The following is a 22,228-nucleotide window of genomic DNA, read 5'->3' as shown; positions in this document are numbered from 1 at the left end:
ATAAAATGATCTACAGGGTGCCTGGGTGGCTCAGTCAGTTGAGCACCTGACTCTTGGTTTCGGCTTAGGTCATGATCTGACAGGTCGTGGGATTGAGCCCTGCATCAGCCCCCACGCTCAGTGGGGAGTCTGCTTGGAGATTCTTTCCCTTTGCCCCTCCCCCTGTGCTCTTTCTCTCAAATAAATAAATCATAAAAAATAAACAAAAAAATATATAGGGCGCCTGGGTGGCTCAGTGGGTTAAAGCCTCTGCCTTCAGCTCAGGTCATGATCCCAGGGTCCTAGGATTGAGCCCCACATCGGGCTCTCTGCTCAGCAGCGAGCCTGCTTCCCTTCCTCTCTCTCTGCCTACCTGTGATCTCTGTCAAATTAAATAAAATCTTAAAAAAAAAAAAAAAAAAAAAAAATATATATATATATATATATATATAAAAAAGGGTTTACTTCCCCACTCTGAAAATAAACTTGAACCTTCGTCTGATTATTAATCCTTTCTTCTTCAGTTACTTTAAGTTGAAATTCCAACAAGAGTTAATGGTATGAGCTTACCATCCCACTTCACTCTTCTCCAGGCCCCTTTCCGCTCCTGTCATAGTCAATGGCTTGTCAGACGCCCTATGAAAAGCTTCCATGCTCATCAAACACATATGTTCCCCAGTGTGTTCCACTAGATGTCCATTCTGACATCTGCATGTCTTGTCTCAGCTGTAACATTAGACTCCCCATTGGCTGAAATTTATTCTGCATCAAAGGGAAAATTGAAGGTACGCATTTCTAGATTTTGTAAGCACATTAAAACTGCTTTGCAACTTATTAATAGGCTTATAATAATTTACAATAATATCCCAGAGAGTAGCTACAAAAAGAGTCATATATATCAAATGAATGGCATTTTTCTATTTTATGTAATAGAGTTGACCACAATAATGAATGCACAGTCCAAAAGAGCTACAACAACCCAAACTAGATCAACTAGCTATGAAAACAATATAATAAAGGCCAAAATGATCAGAAAACCATGACTACCTCAAGGCCAACTTGCAAATAACTAAGAAATAATAATGCACAAGTGAACCCCAAAAACCATTTTAATCAACATATAAAACTATTAAATCAATATAAAATCAATGTTCCAATGTTAACTAGAGGAAAGTACCCAGAAGTTCCTAATAAATTCACATAATTGACATTTCCAATAACAAATGACAAATTAAACATTAACTCATGATCACCAAAAAGGAGTAAGCCAAAAATAACATGAAATTATTTCTAAGACAGGAGAATAAGATTCCAAACTTCAAGGGCTAAGAAACAAATTTTAAATGTCAGATTCAGGATAAGAAAAATTATTTTAAAATAGGTAAAAAAAAGCAATCTGAAGTTTTACAAGTACTTATTTTCAGTGAGCCAGGTAATAAGGTTACCAACCACAATGCCTTCACTCAAAAACCCTCACTTCCTGAACATATTTGACAATCGAACAACACTATTTCTATTTAATATGCAGTGGATTTCGCATTTGTGATACATGGAATACACTGGATATCTTTTAAGATACTTACCTTCACTGTCCCTGCCACTCTGGGCTATTTGGATGAAAAGCATCCTGCCATTAAATCCACTGGTATTTCAAATCAGGTAAAAAATATTTTTTGACTGTCCTAAGAAGATTTTTTAAAACATCAAGGTAAATTATAAACAGCTATCAGACTGTGAACTGCAAGAGCACAGAGAACCTTTGTCTGCGAGGCTGACAGGTGTCAAAGCCTGACCTTTGCCTAACTGGTCAACTGAAAAATCGTTAACAGTATGTTTGACCTTACTCATTCACCTTTAATGTGACACAAGGTTAAGTCAATCAACTCAGCAATGAGATCCAAAATACCCCCCAAAGCCAGCATTTCTAATCCTTCCTAGAAATTTCAGATTTAAAATACAAATTATTTACACATAAATCCAAGAATGAAAAATAACAGTTTTTCCTTTCTGAATACTTCACATTAAGGTTTTATGTTATATATCTTAAAGATTCAGGAGCTACTATCCACTAAAAACCCAAACACAGACTACAAAAGCCAAATTTTCAAAACACAGCCAGAACAAGAAACACAATGCAAGAATCCCAGTCTGATAACTGGCCTCATTCACCTCCTTCAAAATTTTATTCAATAAAATTACATCAACTATGGCAAACAACAAAAAAATTTAAGAAAAAAAACTTTGCAAAGAAATTAATTATTTCTTTTCCTGTACATATTTCTCCATCAAAGCAAACACAATGCAATTTAGTTGTAACACTGCATCTCCTTCTAACATAAAAATATATTTATTTTACAGAAAGAGATCGACATAAAAGTCAATGCACCGGGGTGCCTGGGTGGCTCAGTTGGTAGAGCGTGTGACTTGATTTCAGGGTTGTAAGTTCAAGCCCCACACTGGGTGTGGAGATTACTTAAAAATAAAATCTTTAAAAAAAAAAAAGAAGTCATTGCAGCTTTAATGAATCTGAAAGATAAATGTATACAAACATAGAGTCCAGGTAGATTCTAAGATGTGTGTGCCAGCAACCCAGCTTCTGTAAGGTGTAAGCCAAGATGGCCTTGTGTCTCTCTACTCCCCACTATTTCCCTCTGCCTCAACTTGGGCAGAAGGGTCTATTACTCATCAGAGACAAGCTTATACTATAAATACTAATAACTTTATCCTAACTCTTGCTTTCCCTTGAGTCTGAAAGCATCACTGACATCTGCTTTAGCACAACAGTTTCAAATGCAAACCAAATATTCCAATCAAAGTAAAGAAGAAAAATGTGCCTATTCCCATTAATTAAATGGTAAAAGTTGGGAAATGGGAAGGAAGAACCACAGGGAGCTACAGTCAAGCTAATCAAAAACACCTGAATTCAAGTGCCTCGTTTACTAGTATCAGTTGCCATGAGAGTATACAGAAAAAGGAAAAAGGTTTCTGCCAGTAAAGTGGTACAATCTATCACAGGAATGGGTTTTCTGCCAAGCCCCTGCAATGCTCTCTCTTTTCTTTCCTCCATGAATCAGCATCAGCTACAAATACTTGATCAAGTTTTATATTCCACACTGTTTACTTCAAAAACAAAAAGTTTTTTTATACTCTGTACACCTCCAACCAAGGTTCTGATCAACCCCCTAGGAGGTCTACTCGCATCCTATCCCCCAACTAAAAATCACTGAACTAAAAAAACAAAAAGTCACACAAAATCCAAAAGTTACTATTCCTTTTAGAAACAGCATAGGATCCCCAGTGACATACAAATGCAGGTATTAATCTTCCCTACATTCAATTTTCCAATCTTATTCATATTTCTACATCTTACTTTAATACATGTTTATTATAATGCACCTCAAATAACCTGCAGAATGAAACAGAATATAAATACAGTAATTATAGCAAACAGATTGGAAGCAACCAGAATAATATTAATAGCCAATCATTACTGCCAAGACACTTGTTTCGAGTCCCACATCGGGCTCTCTGCTTGGCAGGGAGCCTGCTTCCTCCTCTCTCTCTCTCTGCCTGCCTCTCTGCCTACTTGTGATCTCGCTCTGTCAAATAAATAAATAAAATCTTTAAAAAAAAAAAAAAAAGTATTCCTGTATGTGCCATAAATTCCACTCTCCTATAATAATAAGACCCAAAATAGATTTTAAGTTCTTTTCTAATCCCAGTTAGTTAACATATAGTGTTATATTAATTTCAGGGGTATAATATAGTGATTCAACACTTCCATACATCCCCTGGTGCTCATAACCACAAGTGCATTCCTAATCCCCATCACCTATTCAATTTACCCCCCACCCACCCACCTCCCCTCTGGTAACCATCAGTTTGTTCTCTATGGTTAAGCCTCTCTTTTTTCTTTCCCTTTTCTCACGTTGTGTTTCTTAAATTACACATGAGTGAAATCATATGGTATTTGTCTTTCTCTGACTTATTTCACTTAGCGTAATACTCTCTAGTTCCATCCAAGTCATTACAAATGTCAAGGTCTCATTCTCCTTGTTGGCTAAACAATATTCCATTGCATATATATACCACATCTTCTTTACTCATTCATCTATCGATGGACACTTGGATTGCTTCCATAGTTTGGCTATTGTAAATAACGCTGCAACAAAGGAGTACATTTATCCTTTTGAATTAGTGTTTTTGTATTCTTTGGGTTAATATCCTGTAGTGTGACTGCTGGATCACATAGTCTTGTTCTATTTTTAACTTTTTGAGGTACCTCCATACTGTTTTCCTGAGTGGCTGCACCAGTTTGCATTTCCACCAACAGTGCAAGAGGGTTCCCCTTTGTCCACAGCCACAGCCTCACCAACACTTGCTGTTTCTCATGTTTTTGATTTTAGCCATTCTGACAGGTATGAGGTGACATCTCATTGTAGTTTTGACTTGCATTCCCCTGATGGTAAGTGATGATGAACATTTTTTCATGTGTCTGTTGGCCATCTGTACGGTTTTTTTAAGAGAAATGTCTTTCATTCTTCTGCCCATTTTTTAATTAGATTATCAGGGGGGTGCTGTTCAGGTTTTGTTTTGTTTTGTTTTTAAAGATTTTATTTATTTCAGAGAGAGAAAGAGATCACAAGCAGGCAGAGAGGCAGCAGAGGGGGAAGCATGCTCCCTGCTGAGCAGAGAGCCCGATGGAGGGCTCGATCCCAGGACCCTGAGATCATGACCTGGGGTGAAGGCAGAGGCTTAACCCACTGAGCCACCCAGTCTCCCCAGTGCTGTTCAGTTTATAAGTTCTTTATATACTTTGGATACTAACCCTTTATCAGATATGTCATTTGCAAATATCTTCTCCCATTCCACAGATTGCCTTTTAGTTTTGTTGACTGTTTCCTTCACTGTACAGGAGCTTTTTATTTTGATGTGGAATTTATTTTTGCTTTCGTTTTTCTTGTCTCAGGAGGCATATCTAGAAAAAGTTCCTACGGCCAATGTCAAAAAACTTAGTGCCTGTGTTCTCTTCTAGGATTTTTATAAGGTTCAGAACTCCAAAACAGATTTTTTTAATTGCAGCAAAAACATATCAAATCTAATTAACCCCACACTTCTACAAATACATTTGCTGACATTTGCTGCCTCTACATCTACCACAATATTACTAGTTAATACATATGCCAGGCACAATACTAAGAACTCTATGTACTCTTTTTTTTTTTTTTAAGATTTCATTTATTTAGAGAGAGAGCATGAGCAGGGGGGCAGGAGCAGAGGCAGAAGCAGACTTTCCACTGAGCAGGGAGCCTAACACAGGGCTCAATCCCAGGACCCTGAGATCATGACCAGAAGGCAGCCACTTAACTGACTGAACCATCCAGGCACCCCTACTCTAATTTAAAACTCAGGAATCTGTGGTGAGGATTAAGAGTATCCTCATTTTTTTTTTTAAGATTTTATTTTTTTTAAGGGGAGAGAGAGAGAACAGGAACAGGGGGAGATGCAACAGGAATGGAGAGGGAGGGGGTAAAAAATCTCGAGCATACTCCATGCTGAGCACAGAGCCCAACGCAGGGCTCAATCTCATAACGCTGATATCAAAAGTCACACATTCAACCGAATGAGCCACCCAAGCACTCCAGAATTATCCTTATTTTAAAAACGAGGAACCAGGTACAGATTAGGAAATTTACTCAAAATCACAAAGCTGGTTGTCAAGTACGGGACTGAATTTTAGGTTACCTATTAAGTCAAAAGTTAGCCTATTACTGTTTAATGGATGCTGACACAAGACAAAGACTCCTACATCAGAGACAAAGAAATTTTATTACTCCTCTATTACAAGAAGCAGCAAGAGAGCCAAAACATTGTGTCATTCTTACCGTCAAGTTCTTTGGGGGACAACATGACATATTCCAGATGAATGGTCAAGTAGAATGGGTTTGCACTACAGCAAGGAATACTGAGAAACAATCACTTTTACAGCAAGCAGTAAGCAAGTCTCCTCTATATATCAGGAAGGTTATTACTTCATCCCTCAAGGCTGCTTGTCAAAAACACAGCTGTGAGAAATGGCCTGGGTGAAGAGTAGTCATGACCTATTTTCTTGACATACCAAGCAAGACATGCAGGATCAGAAGAGGGGAGTTCCAACACTAATATGCATCAGACAGGGAATTCAAACTCCACAAATACAACACCAGAGTCTGGACTATTAACCACTATTAATAAATCACATTCAAAAACACTATTGAAGGGGCGCCTGGGTGGCTCAGTTGGTTAAGCGTCTGCCTTCCGCTCAGGTCATGATCCCAGGGTCCTGAAATTGAGCCCCCCGTCAGGGTCTCTGCTCAGTGGGGAGTATGCTCCCCCTCTCTTCTCTGCCTGCCTCTCTGCCTACTTGTGATCTGTCTGTCAAATAAATAAATCTTTAAAAAAAAAAAAAAAAAAAAACTGAAGAGGTGCCTGAGTAGCTCAGTGGGTTAAGCATCTGACTTCAGGGTTCCAGGATCAAGCCCCGAGTCAGGCTCCCCACTCAGTGGGAAGTCTGCTTATCCCTCTCCTTCTGCCCCTTCCCGTGCTTGTACACACACTCTCTCTCCTTCTTTCTCTCTCTGACAAATAAATTCTTTAGAAAAAATGATCCAGGGGCGTCTGAGTGGCTCAATGGGTTAAGCCTCTGCCTTCAGCTCAGGTGACGATCTCAGGGTCCTAGGATCCAGCCCCGCATCGGGCTCTCTGCTCGGCAGGGAGCCTGCTTCTCCTTCTCTCTCTGCCTGCTCTCTGCCTACTTGTGATCTCTGTCTGTCAAATAAACAAATAAAATCTTTAAAAAAAAAAAAAAAAAGGATTATAAGGAAATACTATGAATGAATGTATGCATCAATTAGATAGTTCAGATGGAGAAACTCCTAGAAAACACAAACTACCAAAACCAACTCAAGAAGAAATAGAAAATTTGGATAGATCTATAATAAGAGTAAATCAGTAACTTTAAAACACCCCACAGAATGCAAGTTAATGCAACCACTCTGGAAAACAGCATGGAGGTTCCTCAAAAAGTTGAAAACAGAGCTACCCTACGACCCAGAAATTACACTACTGGGTATTTACCCTAAAGATACAAACGTAGTGATCCAAAGGGGCACGTGCACCCGAATGTTTATAGCAGCAATGTCCACAATAGCCAAACTATGGAAAGAACCTAGATGTCCATCAACAGATGAATGGATAAACAAGATGTGGTATATATATACAATGGAATACTATGCAGCCATCAAAAGAAATGAAACCTTGCCATTTGCGACAACTGGATGGAACTAGAGAGTATTATGCTTAGCGAAATAAGTCAATCGGAGAAAGACAACTATCATATGATCTCCCTGATATTAGGAAGTGGAGCTGCAACGTGGGGGGTTTGGGGGGGTAGGAAAAGAATAAATGAAACAAGATGGGATCGAGAGGGAGACAAACCATAAGAGACTTAATCTCACAAAACAAACTGAGGGTTGCCAGGGGGAGGGGGGAGGGACAGGGTGGTTGGGTTATGGACATTGGGAAGGGTATGTGCTATGGTGAGTGCTGTGAAGTGTGTAAACCTGGCGATTCACAGACCTGTACCCCTGGGGCTAATAATACATTACATGTTTATTAAAAAAATAAATAATAAGTAAATAAATTAATTAATTAAATAAAAATAAAAAAATAAAACACCCCACAAAGAGATGCCTAAGCTCAGATTCCCTGGTTAAATTCTATGAACTGTTTAAAGAAAAATCAACACTAATCCTTCACAATCTCATGCAAAAAAAAAAAAAAAAAAAAAAAAAACACCCAGAAGAGCAGGACATACTTTACACTTCCCAACCCCTTCTAAGACCAAGATTACCTGATACCAAACCTAGACAATGACATCACAAGAAAACTACAGACTAACATCCTTTATCAATAAATACAAAAATCCTCCAAAAAATACTAGCAAATCAAATTCAGCAGCATATCAAAAGGATCATACAGGGGTACCTGGGTGGCGCAGTGTGGAGTCTGCTGGAGATTCTGCCTCTCCCTCCCCTCTCCCCTTGGTGCATATGTGCTCACTCTCTCTCAAATCAATCAATCGATTAATCATACAGTATAACCAAGAGGGATTTATGCCAGGAATATCCCATCAAGGTCAAGACCAAAAATCAATTAATGTAACTCACTGTACTAATAAAATCATACAATCACCTCAACAGGTGCAAAAAAAGCACAGGACAAAATCCAACACCCTTTCATGATGAGAATGCTCAAATAAAATTTGAAGGAAATTTGCTCAATCTGAAGAAAAGACATCTGTAAAAAACACATACCTAATATCACAGATCACAGTAAAAGACTAAATGCTTTCCCCCTAAAATCAGGAACAAGACAAGGATGTCCACTACTGTCACTTCTATTCAACATTATACTAGAGATTCTAGCTAGGGAAATTAGTCAAAAATAAAGAAATAAAAAGCATCCACATTGGAAAGTAATGAGTAAGATTTGTCTCTATTTGTGAGACATAATCTCCTAAGGAATCCACTAAAACCTCTTAGTATTAAGAGTTCCATTAGGTTGCAGGATATAAGATCAATATACAAAAATCAATTGAACTTTTATACACTAGGATAAACATTCCAAAAATAAAGAAATAACTCCACTTACAGTGACATTAAAGAATAAAATACTTCACATCCATTAGGATGGCTACATTCAAAAATAAATAACAGCAATTGTGGGTGAGAATATGGAGAAAGGAAAACCATCATACACCAGTACGATATAAAATGGTGCAGCCCTACTGGGTATTTACCCCAAAGATACAGATGTAGTGAAAAGAAGGGCCATATGTACCCCAATGTTCATAGCAACAATGTCCACAATATCCAAACAGTGGAAAGAGCTGAAATGCCCTTTGACAGACGAACGGATAAAGAAGATATGGTCCATATATACAACGGAATATTACACAACCATCAGAAATGATGAATACCCAACTTTTGTATCAGCATGTCTGGGACTGGAGGATATTATGCTGAGTGAAATAAGTCAAGCAGAGAAAGTCCATTATCATATGGTTTCACTACTTGTGGAACATAAGGAATAACATGGAGGACATTAGGAGAAGGAAAGGAAAAGTGAATTGGGGCAAATTGGAGGGGGAGACAAACCATGAGAGAGACTGTGGACTCTGAGAAACAAACTGAGGGTTTCGGCGGTGGGGGCAGAGGAGGTGAGCCTGGTGGTGGGTATTAAGGAGGGCACACATTGCATGGAGCAGTGGGTGCTGTACATAAACACTGAATCTTGGAACACTGCATCATAAAATAATGATGTATTTTATGATGACTAACGACACACACACAAAAAAAATTACCTAGAGAAGATAGAAGAAGAAAAGCCTGAAATGCCAATAAAAATGTTCAGATGCATCAAATATTAAACCAAATATTTTGTCTGAAAAAAAATAAAATCGTGCAGCCACTTTGAAAAAGTTTGGCAGTTCCTCAAAAGTTTAAACACAGAATTACCCGATGACCTAGTAATTCCATTTCCAAATACATACCTAAAGTAAAAAGATATCCACACAAAAACCTGTACATAAATATTCACTACAGCATTATTCCTAATAGCCAAAATGTAGAAACAATCCAAAAGTCCATCAACCTGTTGAACAGAGAAATAGTACTTGACAACAAAAAAGTACTGGTTTTTGCTACAACATGGATGAAACTTTAAAATATTGTGCTATCAGGCTCTCTGCTCAGCAGGGAGCCTGCTCCCCTTCCTCTCTCTCTGCCTGCCTCTCTGCGTAGTTGTGGTCTATGTCTGTCAAATAAATAAATAAAATCTTTTTAAAAAATAAAATAAAGAAATAAAATATTGTGCTAAGTAAAGCATTATTCACAATGATCAAGATACAGAAGCAACCCAAGTACTCATCCACAGATGAATGGATAGAAAAGATGTGAGATAGATAGATAGATACACACACACACACACACACACACGAATATTACTCAGCCATAAGAAATGCTATCTTTTCCTTTGCAACAACATGGATTGACCTAGAAGATATAATGCTAAGTGAAATAAGTCAATCAGAGAAAGACAAATACTATATGATTTCATTCATATGTGGAATTTAAGAAACAGAACAACAAAAAAGAGCCAAACCAAAAAATGGATTCACGTATAGAGAACAAACTGGTGGTTGCCAGAGGGGAGGTAGGTAGGAAGATGGGTGAAATACATAAGGGGATTAAGAATACATATTTTTGTGATAAGCACTGAGAACTGTACAGAAATATATACTGAAAATAGGGGCACCTGGGTGGCTCAGTGGGTTAAAGCCTCTGCCTTTGGCTCAGGTCATGATCCCGGAGTCCAAGAATCAAGTCCTGCTTCAGGCTCCCTGCTCAGCAGGGAGTCTACTTCTCCCTCTGACCCTCCCTCTCACACTCTCTCAATCTCTCCCAAATAAATAAATAAAATCTTTAAAAAAAAATTATGCTAAGTGAAAGAAACCAGTAACAAGACCACAAGTTACAGAATTCCATTTATGTAAATATACAGAATAGGCAAATTCAGAAACAGAAGGCAGATTAGTGGTTTCCAAGGGATGAGAGGGAGAAATGAAAAGTGACTACTAATGGGTAGGATAATGAAATGTTCTCAGATTCTTTTCTAAGGTAATTAAATGTTCTAAAATCAGATAGTGGTGATGGTTGTACAATTCTGTGATTATACTAAAAACCAATAAATTGTACGTTTTATTTTTTTCCCTTCCCCTAAGTTGTATGTTTTAAAAGGGTGAATTTCAAGGTATGTGAATGCTATCTCAATAAAGGTATTATAAAATATTATACCTGTGATCTCACTTACATGTGGAATCTAAAAAAGCCAAATGCATAGAAGCAGAGAACAGAATGGTAACTGCCAGGAGCTGGGCGGGTGGGGGGGATGAGACAGTGGTCAAAAAGTACAAGCTTCCAGTAGCATAATATCACAATGACTATAGCTAACAACACTGTATTATATAATTAAAAGTTGCCGTGAGAGTAAATTTTAAATGTTCTCACCATAACTACAACAAAATGGTAATTATGTGAGGTGAAGGATGTGTTAGTCTTATTGCAGTAAACACTTCACAGTATATACGTGTATCAAATGATCACCTTGGACACCTAAAACTTACACAATGCTAAACCTCAATTAGGTCTCAATAGAGCTGAGGAAAAAAAGACATAATGTATGATACTATTTATATAAAGTTCAAAAGCAGGCACACTTTAAGATATAAGAAGTTAGATAGTGGCTAATTTTAGGTGGGAGACAGGAGGTAGTGAGTAAGAGGAGGCACAAGGTGCACAGGTGATAGCAATATTCCATTTCTTAACTTTGATAATGATCACTGTGATACTTTATAGAGCTATACAATTATGATCAGTTATATGATTAGTTATGATCAGCTATACAGTTATGAAAAGTATAGAGTACACTCTTCTGTACATAATTAAATTGTAAAGTTTAAAAAAAACATGGTTTTTGGTTAAAAAAAATTATACTTGGCAGTACACTGAGACACTTTAAAATAAAAAATAGAGATTTAGAGGCACCTGGGTGGCTCAGCTGGTTAAGCGTCTGCCTTCAGCTCAGGTCATGATCCCAGAGTCCTGGGATCGAGCCCCTCTTGGGGCTTCCTGCTCAGCCGGGAGTCTGCTTCTCCCTCTCTCTGCCCCTCCCCCTGCTCATGTTTTCTCTCTCTCTAATAAATAATCTTAAAAAAAAAAAAAAAGAATAAAAAATACCTTCTCAAGGACACGTCTCTATTCATTTCTATCCATCTATCCATTTACTTATTTCTAAGTAGGCTCCGTGCCCAGCACCCAGCACAGAACCTAATGTGGGGACTGAACTCACAACACTGTGATCAACACCTGAGCTGAGATCAAGAGTCAGACACTTAATTGACTGAGCCACCCAAGCGCCCCTCTGTTTTCTTTAACATATTATTAGCTTTAAATTTTTAGCCTAGAAGACTGTGGTAAAGATAAACCTTTCTGGGGGCACCTGGGTGGCTCAGTGGGTTAAAGCCTCTGCCTTTGGCTCAGATCATGATCTCAGGGTCCTGGGATCAAGCCCCTCATCTGGCTCTCTGCTCAGCAGGGAGCCTGCTTCCCCCTCCCTGGCGCTCTGCTCAGTAGGGAGTCTGCTCCCTCCCTCTCTCTCCCTGCCTCTCTGCCTGCTTGTGATCTCTCTCAGTCAAATAAATAAATAAAATAAAATAAAATAAAAAAAAGATGAACCTTTATAAACTAATTTTTTTTGTGCTTTCACAAGTCACATATTTAACAAAGTTACTAAACGTGATACTTCAGTACTAAGGAGTCCCCTTTCTTCTAGTCATGGAGAGGGAAAGGGTCATTTTGTGCAAAACCAATAGATATGCTTTCAGGCAGGTACTTCAGAAGAAAATGTAAAGAGAAAGAATTCCACACATTAATACTCATACCTAAGGTTAACAGGAAGGGATGAATGATGAAAACAATTTGAAAATGGATACAAAACTATACTTACAGCCTCAAAGTGCAAATGGCTATCCTTTAAGAAATTCTGAATTTTGTCCTTGGGTAAAATACTGAATCGAAATCGAAGGAGATCCATTTCTTGTTGAATGAACCAGCGTCTAAGATCCTCACTGAAATGTCACAAGAAATGGTAATCATAAATGAAAAGCCCATTGATTATTTTAAAAGTCCACTGATTATTAAATTCAAGAAATTTTTATGAACTAAAACTCAAACACAAGCAAGATGCCAAAAGACAGAAGCTAAAAGCATACAAGCGCTGTATTATGATAAACAGCATAGATACAGACCACAATCTACCAGGGGTGTGCTGAACATGGGGAGAGGTATTATGAATATAAAATTAAAAGAACTAAATAAAGAATACCTTAAGCCTTGCTGATTATCAAACAATATAAAATAGTTCATTGCATTTAACTGCAAAATAGTCATTTACATCAGAAAATGGGATATTCCTTCAGTCTAAGGTGGGTTTCATCAATGCCAAATAAACACCAAATTTTTTATTTTTTTAAAACACCAAATTTTTTAAAGGTAACTTTATCTCTGAATAGATTATGATCAGAGAAACTCTGAAATTAAACTTTGCTTATAGCTTTATAGTTTATAATCTCACAAAATTTAATATGTGCAAGTATACCTGTTTTTTAAAAGCCAACGTACAAATATATTAATCCATAAAATATACAAAGGACATTATTGTTGTCACAAAATAATTATACTACTGCATGTAAAATATGTTAGGTTTTTTTCCAAAGTGACTTTCACAGACTGTCAGCAATTTATTTACTGCGTAAACTACATAAACTGCCCATGGTTTTTTACAAAAGAAAAACTCCAGGACCAAACACAGTAAGTTCTCAGTTATAATCTTGTGATAGTAAACAATTTCTAGATTCTCACTGGAAAAGCCTTTTAGTAGAAAGAAACAGGAAAAAAAAAACTTACAATGAGTAGGTTATTTAGCCAAAATTAATACAGGAAAAAAAACACAAAGTTTAAAAAAAAAAAAGGCAACTAACTCCTTCTCCCTCTGGGTGGCACTATATTATAACAAACCAACTAGCAAAGGCGATGGCCACTCTTAATCTAATGGCCACTAACCCATACATCTCAATTTCAAAAAATCTGTACCAAATACATATCTGAGTTACTATTTCTTAGAAATAATGCCACTATTTTTTTCTGGGAAAACAGTAGCAGAAGTTCTTCTTATTGAAATCCCCTCCAATTTCAAATCCCAAGTGAAGAACCTGTCCCATGAAGCTAACAAGTGTTTCAACAAGCAAACTTTACAACAGAATTTTTTTCAATATTTTTTAGAAAACAACTGGCTTCAAATAATTCACCACAATGTGTTCAACTCATGAATTGCCAGTTTCTGATGTTACTCTGAGTTTTTCAATGTTCAGTACAATACATGTCAGTTTCCCATGTACCAATTTACAACCCAAGATATCAAATTCGACTGTGAGAGCATAAATGTGTACTCACGACTGGCAATAAGCAAGGCGTAAAATAAAGTGAGAAATATGATCTTTCCTTCGTGGTTCATATTCATTCTCTAAGTTTTCCTAAAAATAATGATACATGGATAAGATAAATGCATTAGAATGATAAGAGGTATAAAGAAACACAGAGTCAGCATAACCCAATGGTAAAGTAAAAGTTTCAAAAACAAATTTCATAAATATGCTTTCCAAGATAATTACCATTTTATGCAAGGTAGCAATCAAGTGAGATTGAGAACTAAACTGACATCAATAAAACCTCCCAGATTTGGACTCCTCTTCTCTTCCTACCAACTTCCCTCTTAACTTCCTTTCTTACACACCCCATACCCAGGGCTCTCACCTCTTCAACCACCTCTTCCATCAGCCCTCAACTGCTTTCATTTAACCATTTGTCAAAACTTAGATTTTTAAGGGGCACCTGGGTGACTCAGTGGATTAAAGCCTCTGCCTTCAGCTCAGGTCATGATCCCAGGGTCCTGGGATCGAGCCCCGCATCGGGCTCGCTGCTTAGCAGTGAGCCTGCTGCCCCCTCTCACTCTGCCTGCCTCTCTGCCTACTTGTGATCTCTCTCTGTCAAATAAATAAATAAAATCTTTAAAAAAAAAAAACTTAGATTTTTAAATAAATCTACAGCTACACTCTACAGTCCTATTCCCAAAACACTGAGAATCTCTGGGGAAAAAATACACAATTACTGAGAATATGGAATATTAAAAATTCACAATCTCTAAAATGAATTGGACTTTTACAAGCACTAAGGAATCCTTATGCAAGCCCAACACAGTAAGAGCAAACAGGTCTTAAGCACTTACGAGGTCCCAGGCACTGTTATAAGCATTTTTAATCTTATTAACCCATTTAATCCTTTGAAAAAAATCTCTTAGTACTAAGAGGTTAGTAAAAGATAGTAAGCACTACTATATCCCTATTTTAAAGATGAGGAAACTGAGGCACAGGAATGTCATATAATTTTTCCAGGGTAACAATACTTATAAGCAATAGAACAGGGATTTGACACATAATCATCTTTCCTCACTCTTAGAAAAGCTGTTTCAGTCTTCACTAGTTGACCCAAGCTCCCTACACCACCTTCCCTTCTCTCTCAACAGATAACTTCACCTACTTTACAGAAAGTAAAGGCCACAGAGGCCAACTTTTGCAGCTCCAAGCTTCTGCATCCACACTGTACTACTTTCCCTTCCATCTCTGTGGACAAAAGATCTCTCCCTCCTCCTACATAAACTAATCCCTAAACCTAAGCCATGCAACCCTTTTGCTCTTGCCCCCTAAGGATCTTGCTTTATCAAATGCTCTCTCAAAGTGTCTTCAAATTCCCCTTCTTTCTCTTCCAGATTTCTTCCCTCAGCTTATAAGCATGTTCAAGTATCTCCTGTTGCGTATGCATGCCTTCCCTTTTCCCTATACATTTTTCTGTATTCAGACCTGCTTCTCCCTGTCTTTTCAGCTAGCCATCTTAAAACAGTACATATCCCATACCCACCTCTCTCCCCCAAACACTGCCATCTCTGGCTTCTGCCTCTATCTACAAGGCCCAACCAAGCTGATAAATCCAATGGATTCTGTATAATTCATCTTATATGAGCCTAACCTTCTGAAATTAAGTAGTTAAGGGTATCATGAGGGAGACAAAATGTCCAGATTTGAATCTTGGCTCTACCATCTACCATCTTATAAGCCTGGGCCAGTTACATAGCTCATCAATAACTCCATTCCCTTATCTATAAAATAGGGGTGACAATAGTACCTGCCTCATAAGACTGTTAACTGGATTACACGGGTTAATATATGTAGTGTGCTTAGAACAAACTCTGGGATACAGTAAGCATAATATGAATGCTTGCTGTTGTTAATTGCTATGGTATCAGTATTTATATCATGATCATTATGTCAACTCCAGCCTTCCTTGGCTACCATGCCATTATTATCTCCGCTGATCTCCTATCTCTCCGGCAGCTCCTTCTCAATCTCATTCCCAGACTCTCCCAATTCTACTTCACTTTAAACACTGGTATTCTTCACATCTTGTCCGCCATCATCTTCTCACTCAAATATTTTCCTCCTCGTGATGATACCAACTTTCTTCTTAAATCCATACCTCCACTCCAGAGGTCTCCTAAGTACAACTTGTATGCATATCAACTATCCACTAGGCACTTCCATGAGCACCTCAAATTCATGTCTAGAACTCAACATCTTTCTAAGATTTGCTTCTCCTCCTGTAGATCATCTCTCAAAATACTATCACCATCCACCTACTTATCCTAACCAGAAACCTGGGTGTCATTCCTAACTCTTCTCTCCCTTCTCCCTGCAACCAGTCATTAAAGTCTTTTCATTCAACCTTCACAGTATCTCTTAATATCAATCCCCTTCTCCCCATTCAATTCATTCTCATCATTTTCAAGCTGACTGGTTTTCCTCCTACCAGACATGGCCCACTCAATCTGCTGTTGGCAGCTATCTTCCCAAAATAAAAATCTGATCACATCGATCAGATTCAGTTCCAGCACTACCTGGAACTGGGATGCCTTCCCAAACCTCCCCAATGTGAGCTGGGTAATTATATGTGCTCTTGGAGTTCCTAGAGCACACATCTAACAGCATCCCAATGCTGTGGTGCCCGGGATACGTCTGGCAACGTCTGGAGTTATCTACTGGACAGAAGCCAGAGACACTACTGAGCATCCTACAATGGAGAGAACACTCCCTGCACCAAGGAATTATCAGACCCAAATGTCAGTAGTCCTAAGGTTGAGAAACCCTGCTGTATTATAATCACTATAAGCCAATCACCCCTAGTGGACTGCAGATATCCCTTCAGGCAGAGTCTATGCTATATTAGTCTTTTTTAAAGCCCTGTGCCTAATAACAGATCTTTTCCACAACTAAAACTCACTATATAAATATATACAAACTGAAGAACATCTCTTTCCCACTTTTACTTACTCTGAAGGAAAACTTGAGCCTTCTTATCTCACTCTCCAACTTACTCTGGTATGGCTCAGCTCCTTTCACATAGCTCACACCAAGATTTTCAACTGCTTTTAGCACTAGAAAATATTTTAAAAACAGAAGAAAACAATGTATGAATGCAAGAAAATTTTTAAAAACTAAGTCCCAAGACAAACTCTTTAAATAGCAATCCCATAATCACTTATTTTTAAAAGATGACAAACTATAATGGCTTTATTTTCTGCAAGTACATTATATAAATTATATAAATTTATAGGAAAATAATCTCCATCCATGTGCAGAAAATATCCATGTCCCATAACATAATCTAATGCCAGGGATTCTCAGAGGGAGAGGGATGGGGGATCATCACTGCTGTACTGAGCCACCACTGTTGAGGAATTCAAGTGTGTTGGTACGAAAAAAAAATTAAGCACCCTTGTTTGCAACCCTCATGTGGAACTGTCAGTTTGCTTCATTTGCTCAGCATAGACGCAACAGAAAAAATAGCCCTTCCTTTACTGATGGAGTAGAAAAGGAGAAGACAAAAGCAAAAAAGGAGAACCTTTCAACAATGCAAGTGAACTGTCCTGAATAGATGCACACAACTGCTGAAAGGTTCCCAAAGCACCTTGTCATTCCTTCCTCAGATGAACTCTACTCCCATCATTACGAAAAGCATTTTTTATAATTCAAGAATGAAAACCTCCTAAAATGAATCCTGAACATAAACCCATGCCCCACAAGCACCTCACTATGGTATCCCAAACTAAACTCATTCTCTTCCCCTCCATCCTACTCCTCTTCTGGCCATCCCCATCTCCACTAGCACAGTTTCTAACCACCAGATAATCCAGAATGGAATTTCAGCCACTCCCACCTGCCCTCTCACTCCTCACATCCAAACAGTTACCAAATCCTTCAGGAATACCTTCTTAGTATCCCTTAAATGGCTCCCTTCCTATCCCTGACACTGTTACTGACTTAGCTCAGGACCTCACCATCTCACTCCTTAAGTGCCAAATGTAAGAGGCACTTTTCAATCATCACCTTAATCTCTATGAAGCACCTGACACTGCTAAGCTTCCTAAAACCCTTTTCTCCTGTGTCTTCACTCTTCATTCATCAAGCTCCGAGAGCTCCCTCTCTGTACTGTCACTTCTAAAAGTGACTAACAGTATCGTACCTTACCTTCTGATTTTCCCAAAAGGATATCCTAGAACATAAACTCAGAAGACACTGCTATTATTTGTTTCCGTTTATGCCTAGCTTTTTTCTTTCTTTCACTAGCACTCAGACGATAAGTAGGCCCGCAATACTTACACCCAGATATTACACCACTAGCTTGGCACAAAATGTCCTTGGTTATCCATTCTTCTCCACCTAACCTAAACTTGTCACTGTTCCTCAAATATAACATTCTCTCTCATGCCTCCAAGCCTCTGTACAGTCCACTTTCTCAGCTTGAAAAAAACTTTTACTTTTCTTTTGAGAAATTTCTACTTATCCTTCAAAGTCCAGATTACATTTCAACTTCTCTAAGGAGTCTTAATCAGACTGAGTCACTCCCACCTCTTTCAAGAGCAATACTATTAACCTCTAATAAGACACTTAAATACTAAATTACAGTTATTATTTTGGACGTTTGTATCTATGTACTAGAATACAGCTTCAATGAATATGAGAATCACATTACTCATCTGAAAATCCCCACCCAACCTAGAATAGAGTGGCATTCAATAAATATATATTGCACAACAAATAACAAGCCCTCAATATGTATATTTCTTGAATGAACTGAGTGAAGGAAATAAATTACCCTCATTCGTTCCCCCAAAGTGAAAGTGAAGTTGTCAAGAACATACAAACTCTAATACAAGTATCACTCACATTTAACTCTATCAATAGCCAAGCTTTCAAATTCGATCAACGATATGCTTTCAGAAGGTGGCTCCAAATAAAACTGAAGGCTATGAGGGTAGCAAACATTCCTTTGGTCACCTGTCAACCTCAGTCTTTTCCAATTTGCTCGAGAAAACTGCATCTCGTTACCTTGGAAGGAAACATAAAATGGTTAAAATAATGGCAAATAAGAGTTGAAAACAACAATCAAGTGCAAAAAATAACTTCACACATATAGGAAAAAACTGAAGGGCATGCATAAAATGTTCACAGCGGTCGTCCCTAGGTCATATGTTCTTCTGTATATTCCAGAGTTTCTACAGCACACCTGTAACAATTCTGTCATGAGTGGGGGCGCTGTGTGCAAGGTGATTTGCAGGTGGTGGTCATAACTTCCAAGAACATGAACGTGAGGCTACACTGCCTGTTCGCTATAGGTCTGTGTGCCACCGCCCTCGGACCTCTGCAGTCCCAAGAGTTAAGACGAGATGTTATACGGGCTGCAATCGTGAATTCGGAAGAAAGCGCGGTAGGTTCTGGTTTCCAGAGAAGAGGCTTAATGGACCGGGTCCAGTTACTCACTTCCCAAGTCATGACCCTGGGAAACAGAACACGTCTTTCCAATTCAATCTTTCCGAACTCTGTAAGAAGCATCTACAAGCTCCTTATAAAAATTAGCCCCCTCGATCCTACCGGAGTCCTTCCGCGAAGCTTCTCTCTCAACTCGCCGGCACCTGCATCTCAGCCCCAACCAATCAATACCTAATACCCCCACCCCACCACGTCATCCTTCGGCTCTCACCGCTGGTAAAGTGCTCTCCCTTCTTTCCCCACCTGCAAGCTCCACACCAAGACTACTGTCCGTCCCAAAGCCGCAGAAAATCCTCTTACCTGCAACCCACAAAATAGGAAAAGCACAAGCACCCGACCAGCACTTTCCTCAGATGGCGGGAGAGTTCATATGGGATCGGAAACGGAAGTAACGGGACCTCAGAGCCCGCCCCCCGAACGTCCCGCCCGTCCAAGGCGCGCCCTGCGCATGCTCCGTGAGGCGCCCCTGGGTTCTTGAGCGAGTTTAATCGGCTTTGCCGGCTTAAAATTTTTTAAATACGCTTTTGTGTGTTTCCAAATTATAAACTGCACCTCCTGTGTGTGCCGTCGGTAGCTTTTGATGATTGAAACTGGGGTACTGAAAGGCTAGCGGCAGAAATGTCCACGCTCCGGAGATTATGGAGCTTTAACCCAGAGGGCTAGACCGATTCCTCTGAAGGTAGCGGAGGAATGGAGGAGAAATGGGCGTTTAAGGAGCTCCTTTCGCACCCGGCTCACTAATAGGGGCTCTGTTTTTCCTTGTTTAATCTCTCACCGACCCTATAAGATAGGTTGTATTATCCCCATTTTACAGATGAGAAAATAGAAGCCAGAAAATGAATGGTAGTTTGTCCACCTACGCACAGTACATCTTATTTTTTTCCTAAGGGACGGCAAGCCCCATAAAGACAGACTCTACCTTCAGTTCTACCCCGCCCATGCCCCGCAAAATAACGAACTAGAATGCATGAATGCACACACGCAGAAATCGCTCCGGGGCCTGCATTAGTTAGAAGAGATTAGGCTCAGAGGGAGCAAGTAAGAGCCCACCAGAAGGGGTGGGTCAGAGCCACGCCAACTCCAACCCGACAGAGTTGTAGGGTTTTTAAGAGCTGGAAATAAGCTTCATCTGTGGCCTCTAGGAGGCGTGCCTTACTAAAGTGGCTGGGGAAAGATCTAGTAAAGGTAATCAGCAGTTTGGAACGAAATTTTCAAATTTTTAGAAATGCTAAATATATCGAAACAATACCAAACTTCAAAGCATCTACCCATCATGAATCAAACCTGCTAGCACTGACTTTGTATCAGGACGTGTTCTAAGTGATTTCCCTATCAAGTCATTTTATTCTCATAACTTCATAAGATAGGTTATATTATTAACCCATTTTACAGATCAAGAAACTGTAGAACCGGGAAAAAAGTTACTTCAAAGATCACCCAAGTCACAGAGCCAAGTTCAAAGTGAGGGAGACTGTCTCCAAGCACCACAATGCTAACCAGCATACAATACTAGTGCCACGTTATGACAGGAGTGCCTCACTTTAATTCTTTCCTCTCTGTATCAAGCAACATAATTAACATAACCTGGTATAAAGAAGACACCTGAAAGCATGAGAACTGCCTGAAAAAACCTGGAGCACAGATGATAACATTTACATGAATATCTGATCTCTGGATAGGGAACAAATGCAAATAAATTGCAAAGAAATCTAAGGATTTGACTATAAAAATTTAAAATTGGACATCTAAAAAAAATGACAAATTTTTTATAGTCATCACACGAGGGGAAAGGTTTACCATAACTAATACCATCAAAATGTAAAGAGCTTTGTAAGTTAATTAGAAAAAATACTGACACATTGAAAAATGGTAAAAGAACAGCAATAAATAACCAATGATAAAATATGGGGGAAAATTTTATCACTGGCAGCAAAGAAATTTTCCCCTACAAAATTAGCAAAGATTTTACAATGAAAATACTCAGTGCTGGGCAAAGTCCAGTATGACGAGCTCATATAGGAATTGATTGTGGTGCTACAAGTCTGGAGTACAATATAATAATGTGTGTTGTGAGCCCTAAAAGAATTCATACAGTCTGACCAAAAAATGTCACATATATGAATCTGTTCAGAAATGGACACAAAAATTTGTGTTCAAAAGACTTTATTACACCACATCTAGAGTGAAAACACAAAAAAAGAATAAATAAATGGTAGTATAGTCATACCATGACACATTACACAGCCATTCAAAATACATGTTTTTGAAGAATATTGACTTGGAAAAATGCTCAGGATACTCTCAACAGCAAAATACATAAAACCACATATGCCATATGAGCCCAATTTTGTAAAAACATTACCTAATTGACAAGTCATTTTTAAATTAACTTTCCTAGTAAATAAAATTTTAGAAAATTTGGAAAATGTCAAATGAAAAATCCACTTATGATGCTGCTATCTGCTTATACTGTCACTCAGGGACAAACACTGTGAACATTTTGTTTTAAGCAATAAAACTTCATGTTTGATGAGAAAGAATGAAAGATGATTTTGACATGCCAATACATTTTTCTGCAATGCTTCTGACTTCCACAAGGAGGCTGCCCTCTGCAACTCTTTCTCCCTCCACTTGTGCACCTATCCCCAAACT

General features: G+C 38.6%; 1 protein-coding gene across 1 annotated transcript in view; it reads right to left on the bottom strand.

Annotated features, from left to right (window-relative positions):
• The window catches only part of PRIM2 (DNA primase subunit 2), a 328,016-nt gene extending 308,091 nt beyond the window's left edge, over positions 1-19,925 (bottom strand). The window contains exons 1-5 of the mRNA XM_080805924.1: positions 19,877-19,925; positions 18,974-19,135; positions 17,078-17,181; positions 14,091-14,170; positions 12,586-12,706 (exon numbers count right to left, since the gene is read on the bottom strand). Of these exons, the coding sequence (XP_080662050.1) occupies positions 12,586-12,706; positions 14,091-14,170; positions 17,078-17,181; positions 18,974-19,127 (459 nt within the window). The 5' untranslated portion in view covers positions 19,128-19,135; positions 19,877-19,925. The remainder of the gene's footprint in view (positions 1-12,585; positions 12,707-14,090; positions 14,171-17,077; positions 17,182-18,973; positions 19,136-19,876) is intronic.
• Between the last annotated feature and the right edge of the window lie 2,303 nt (positions 19,926-22,228).

This window comes from Martes martes (assembly GCF_963455335.1).
Source record: "Martes martes genome assembly, chromosome: 6".
In the NCBI taxonomy this organism is placed as follows: domain Eukaryota; kingdom Metazoa; phylum Chordata; class Mammalia; order Carnivora; family Mustelidae; genus Martes; species Martes martes.
The sequence above is the reverse complement of the archived record's forward strand: the minus strand, read 5'-3'. Positions and strand labels throughout refer to the sequence as shown.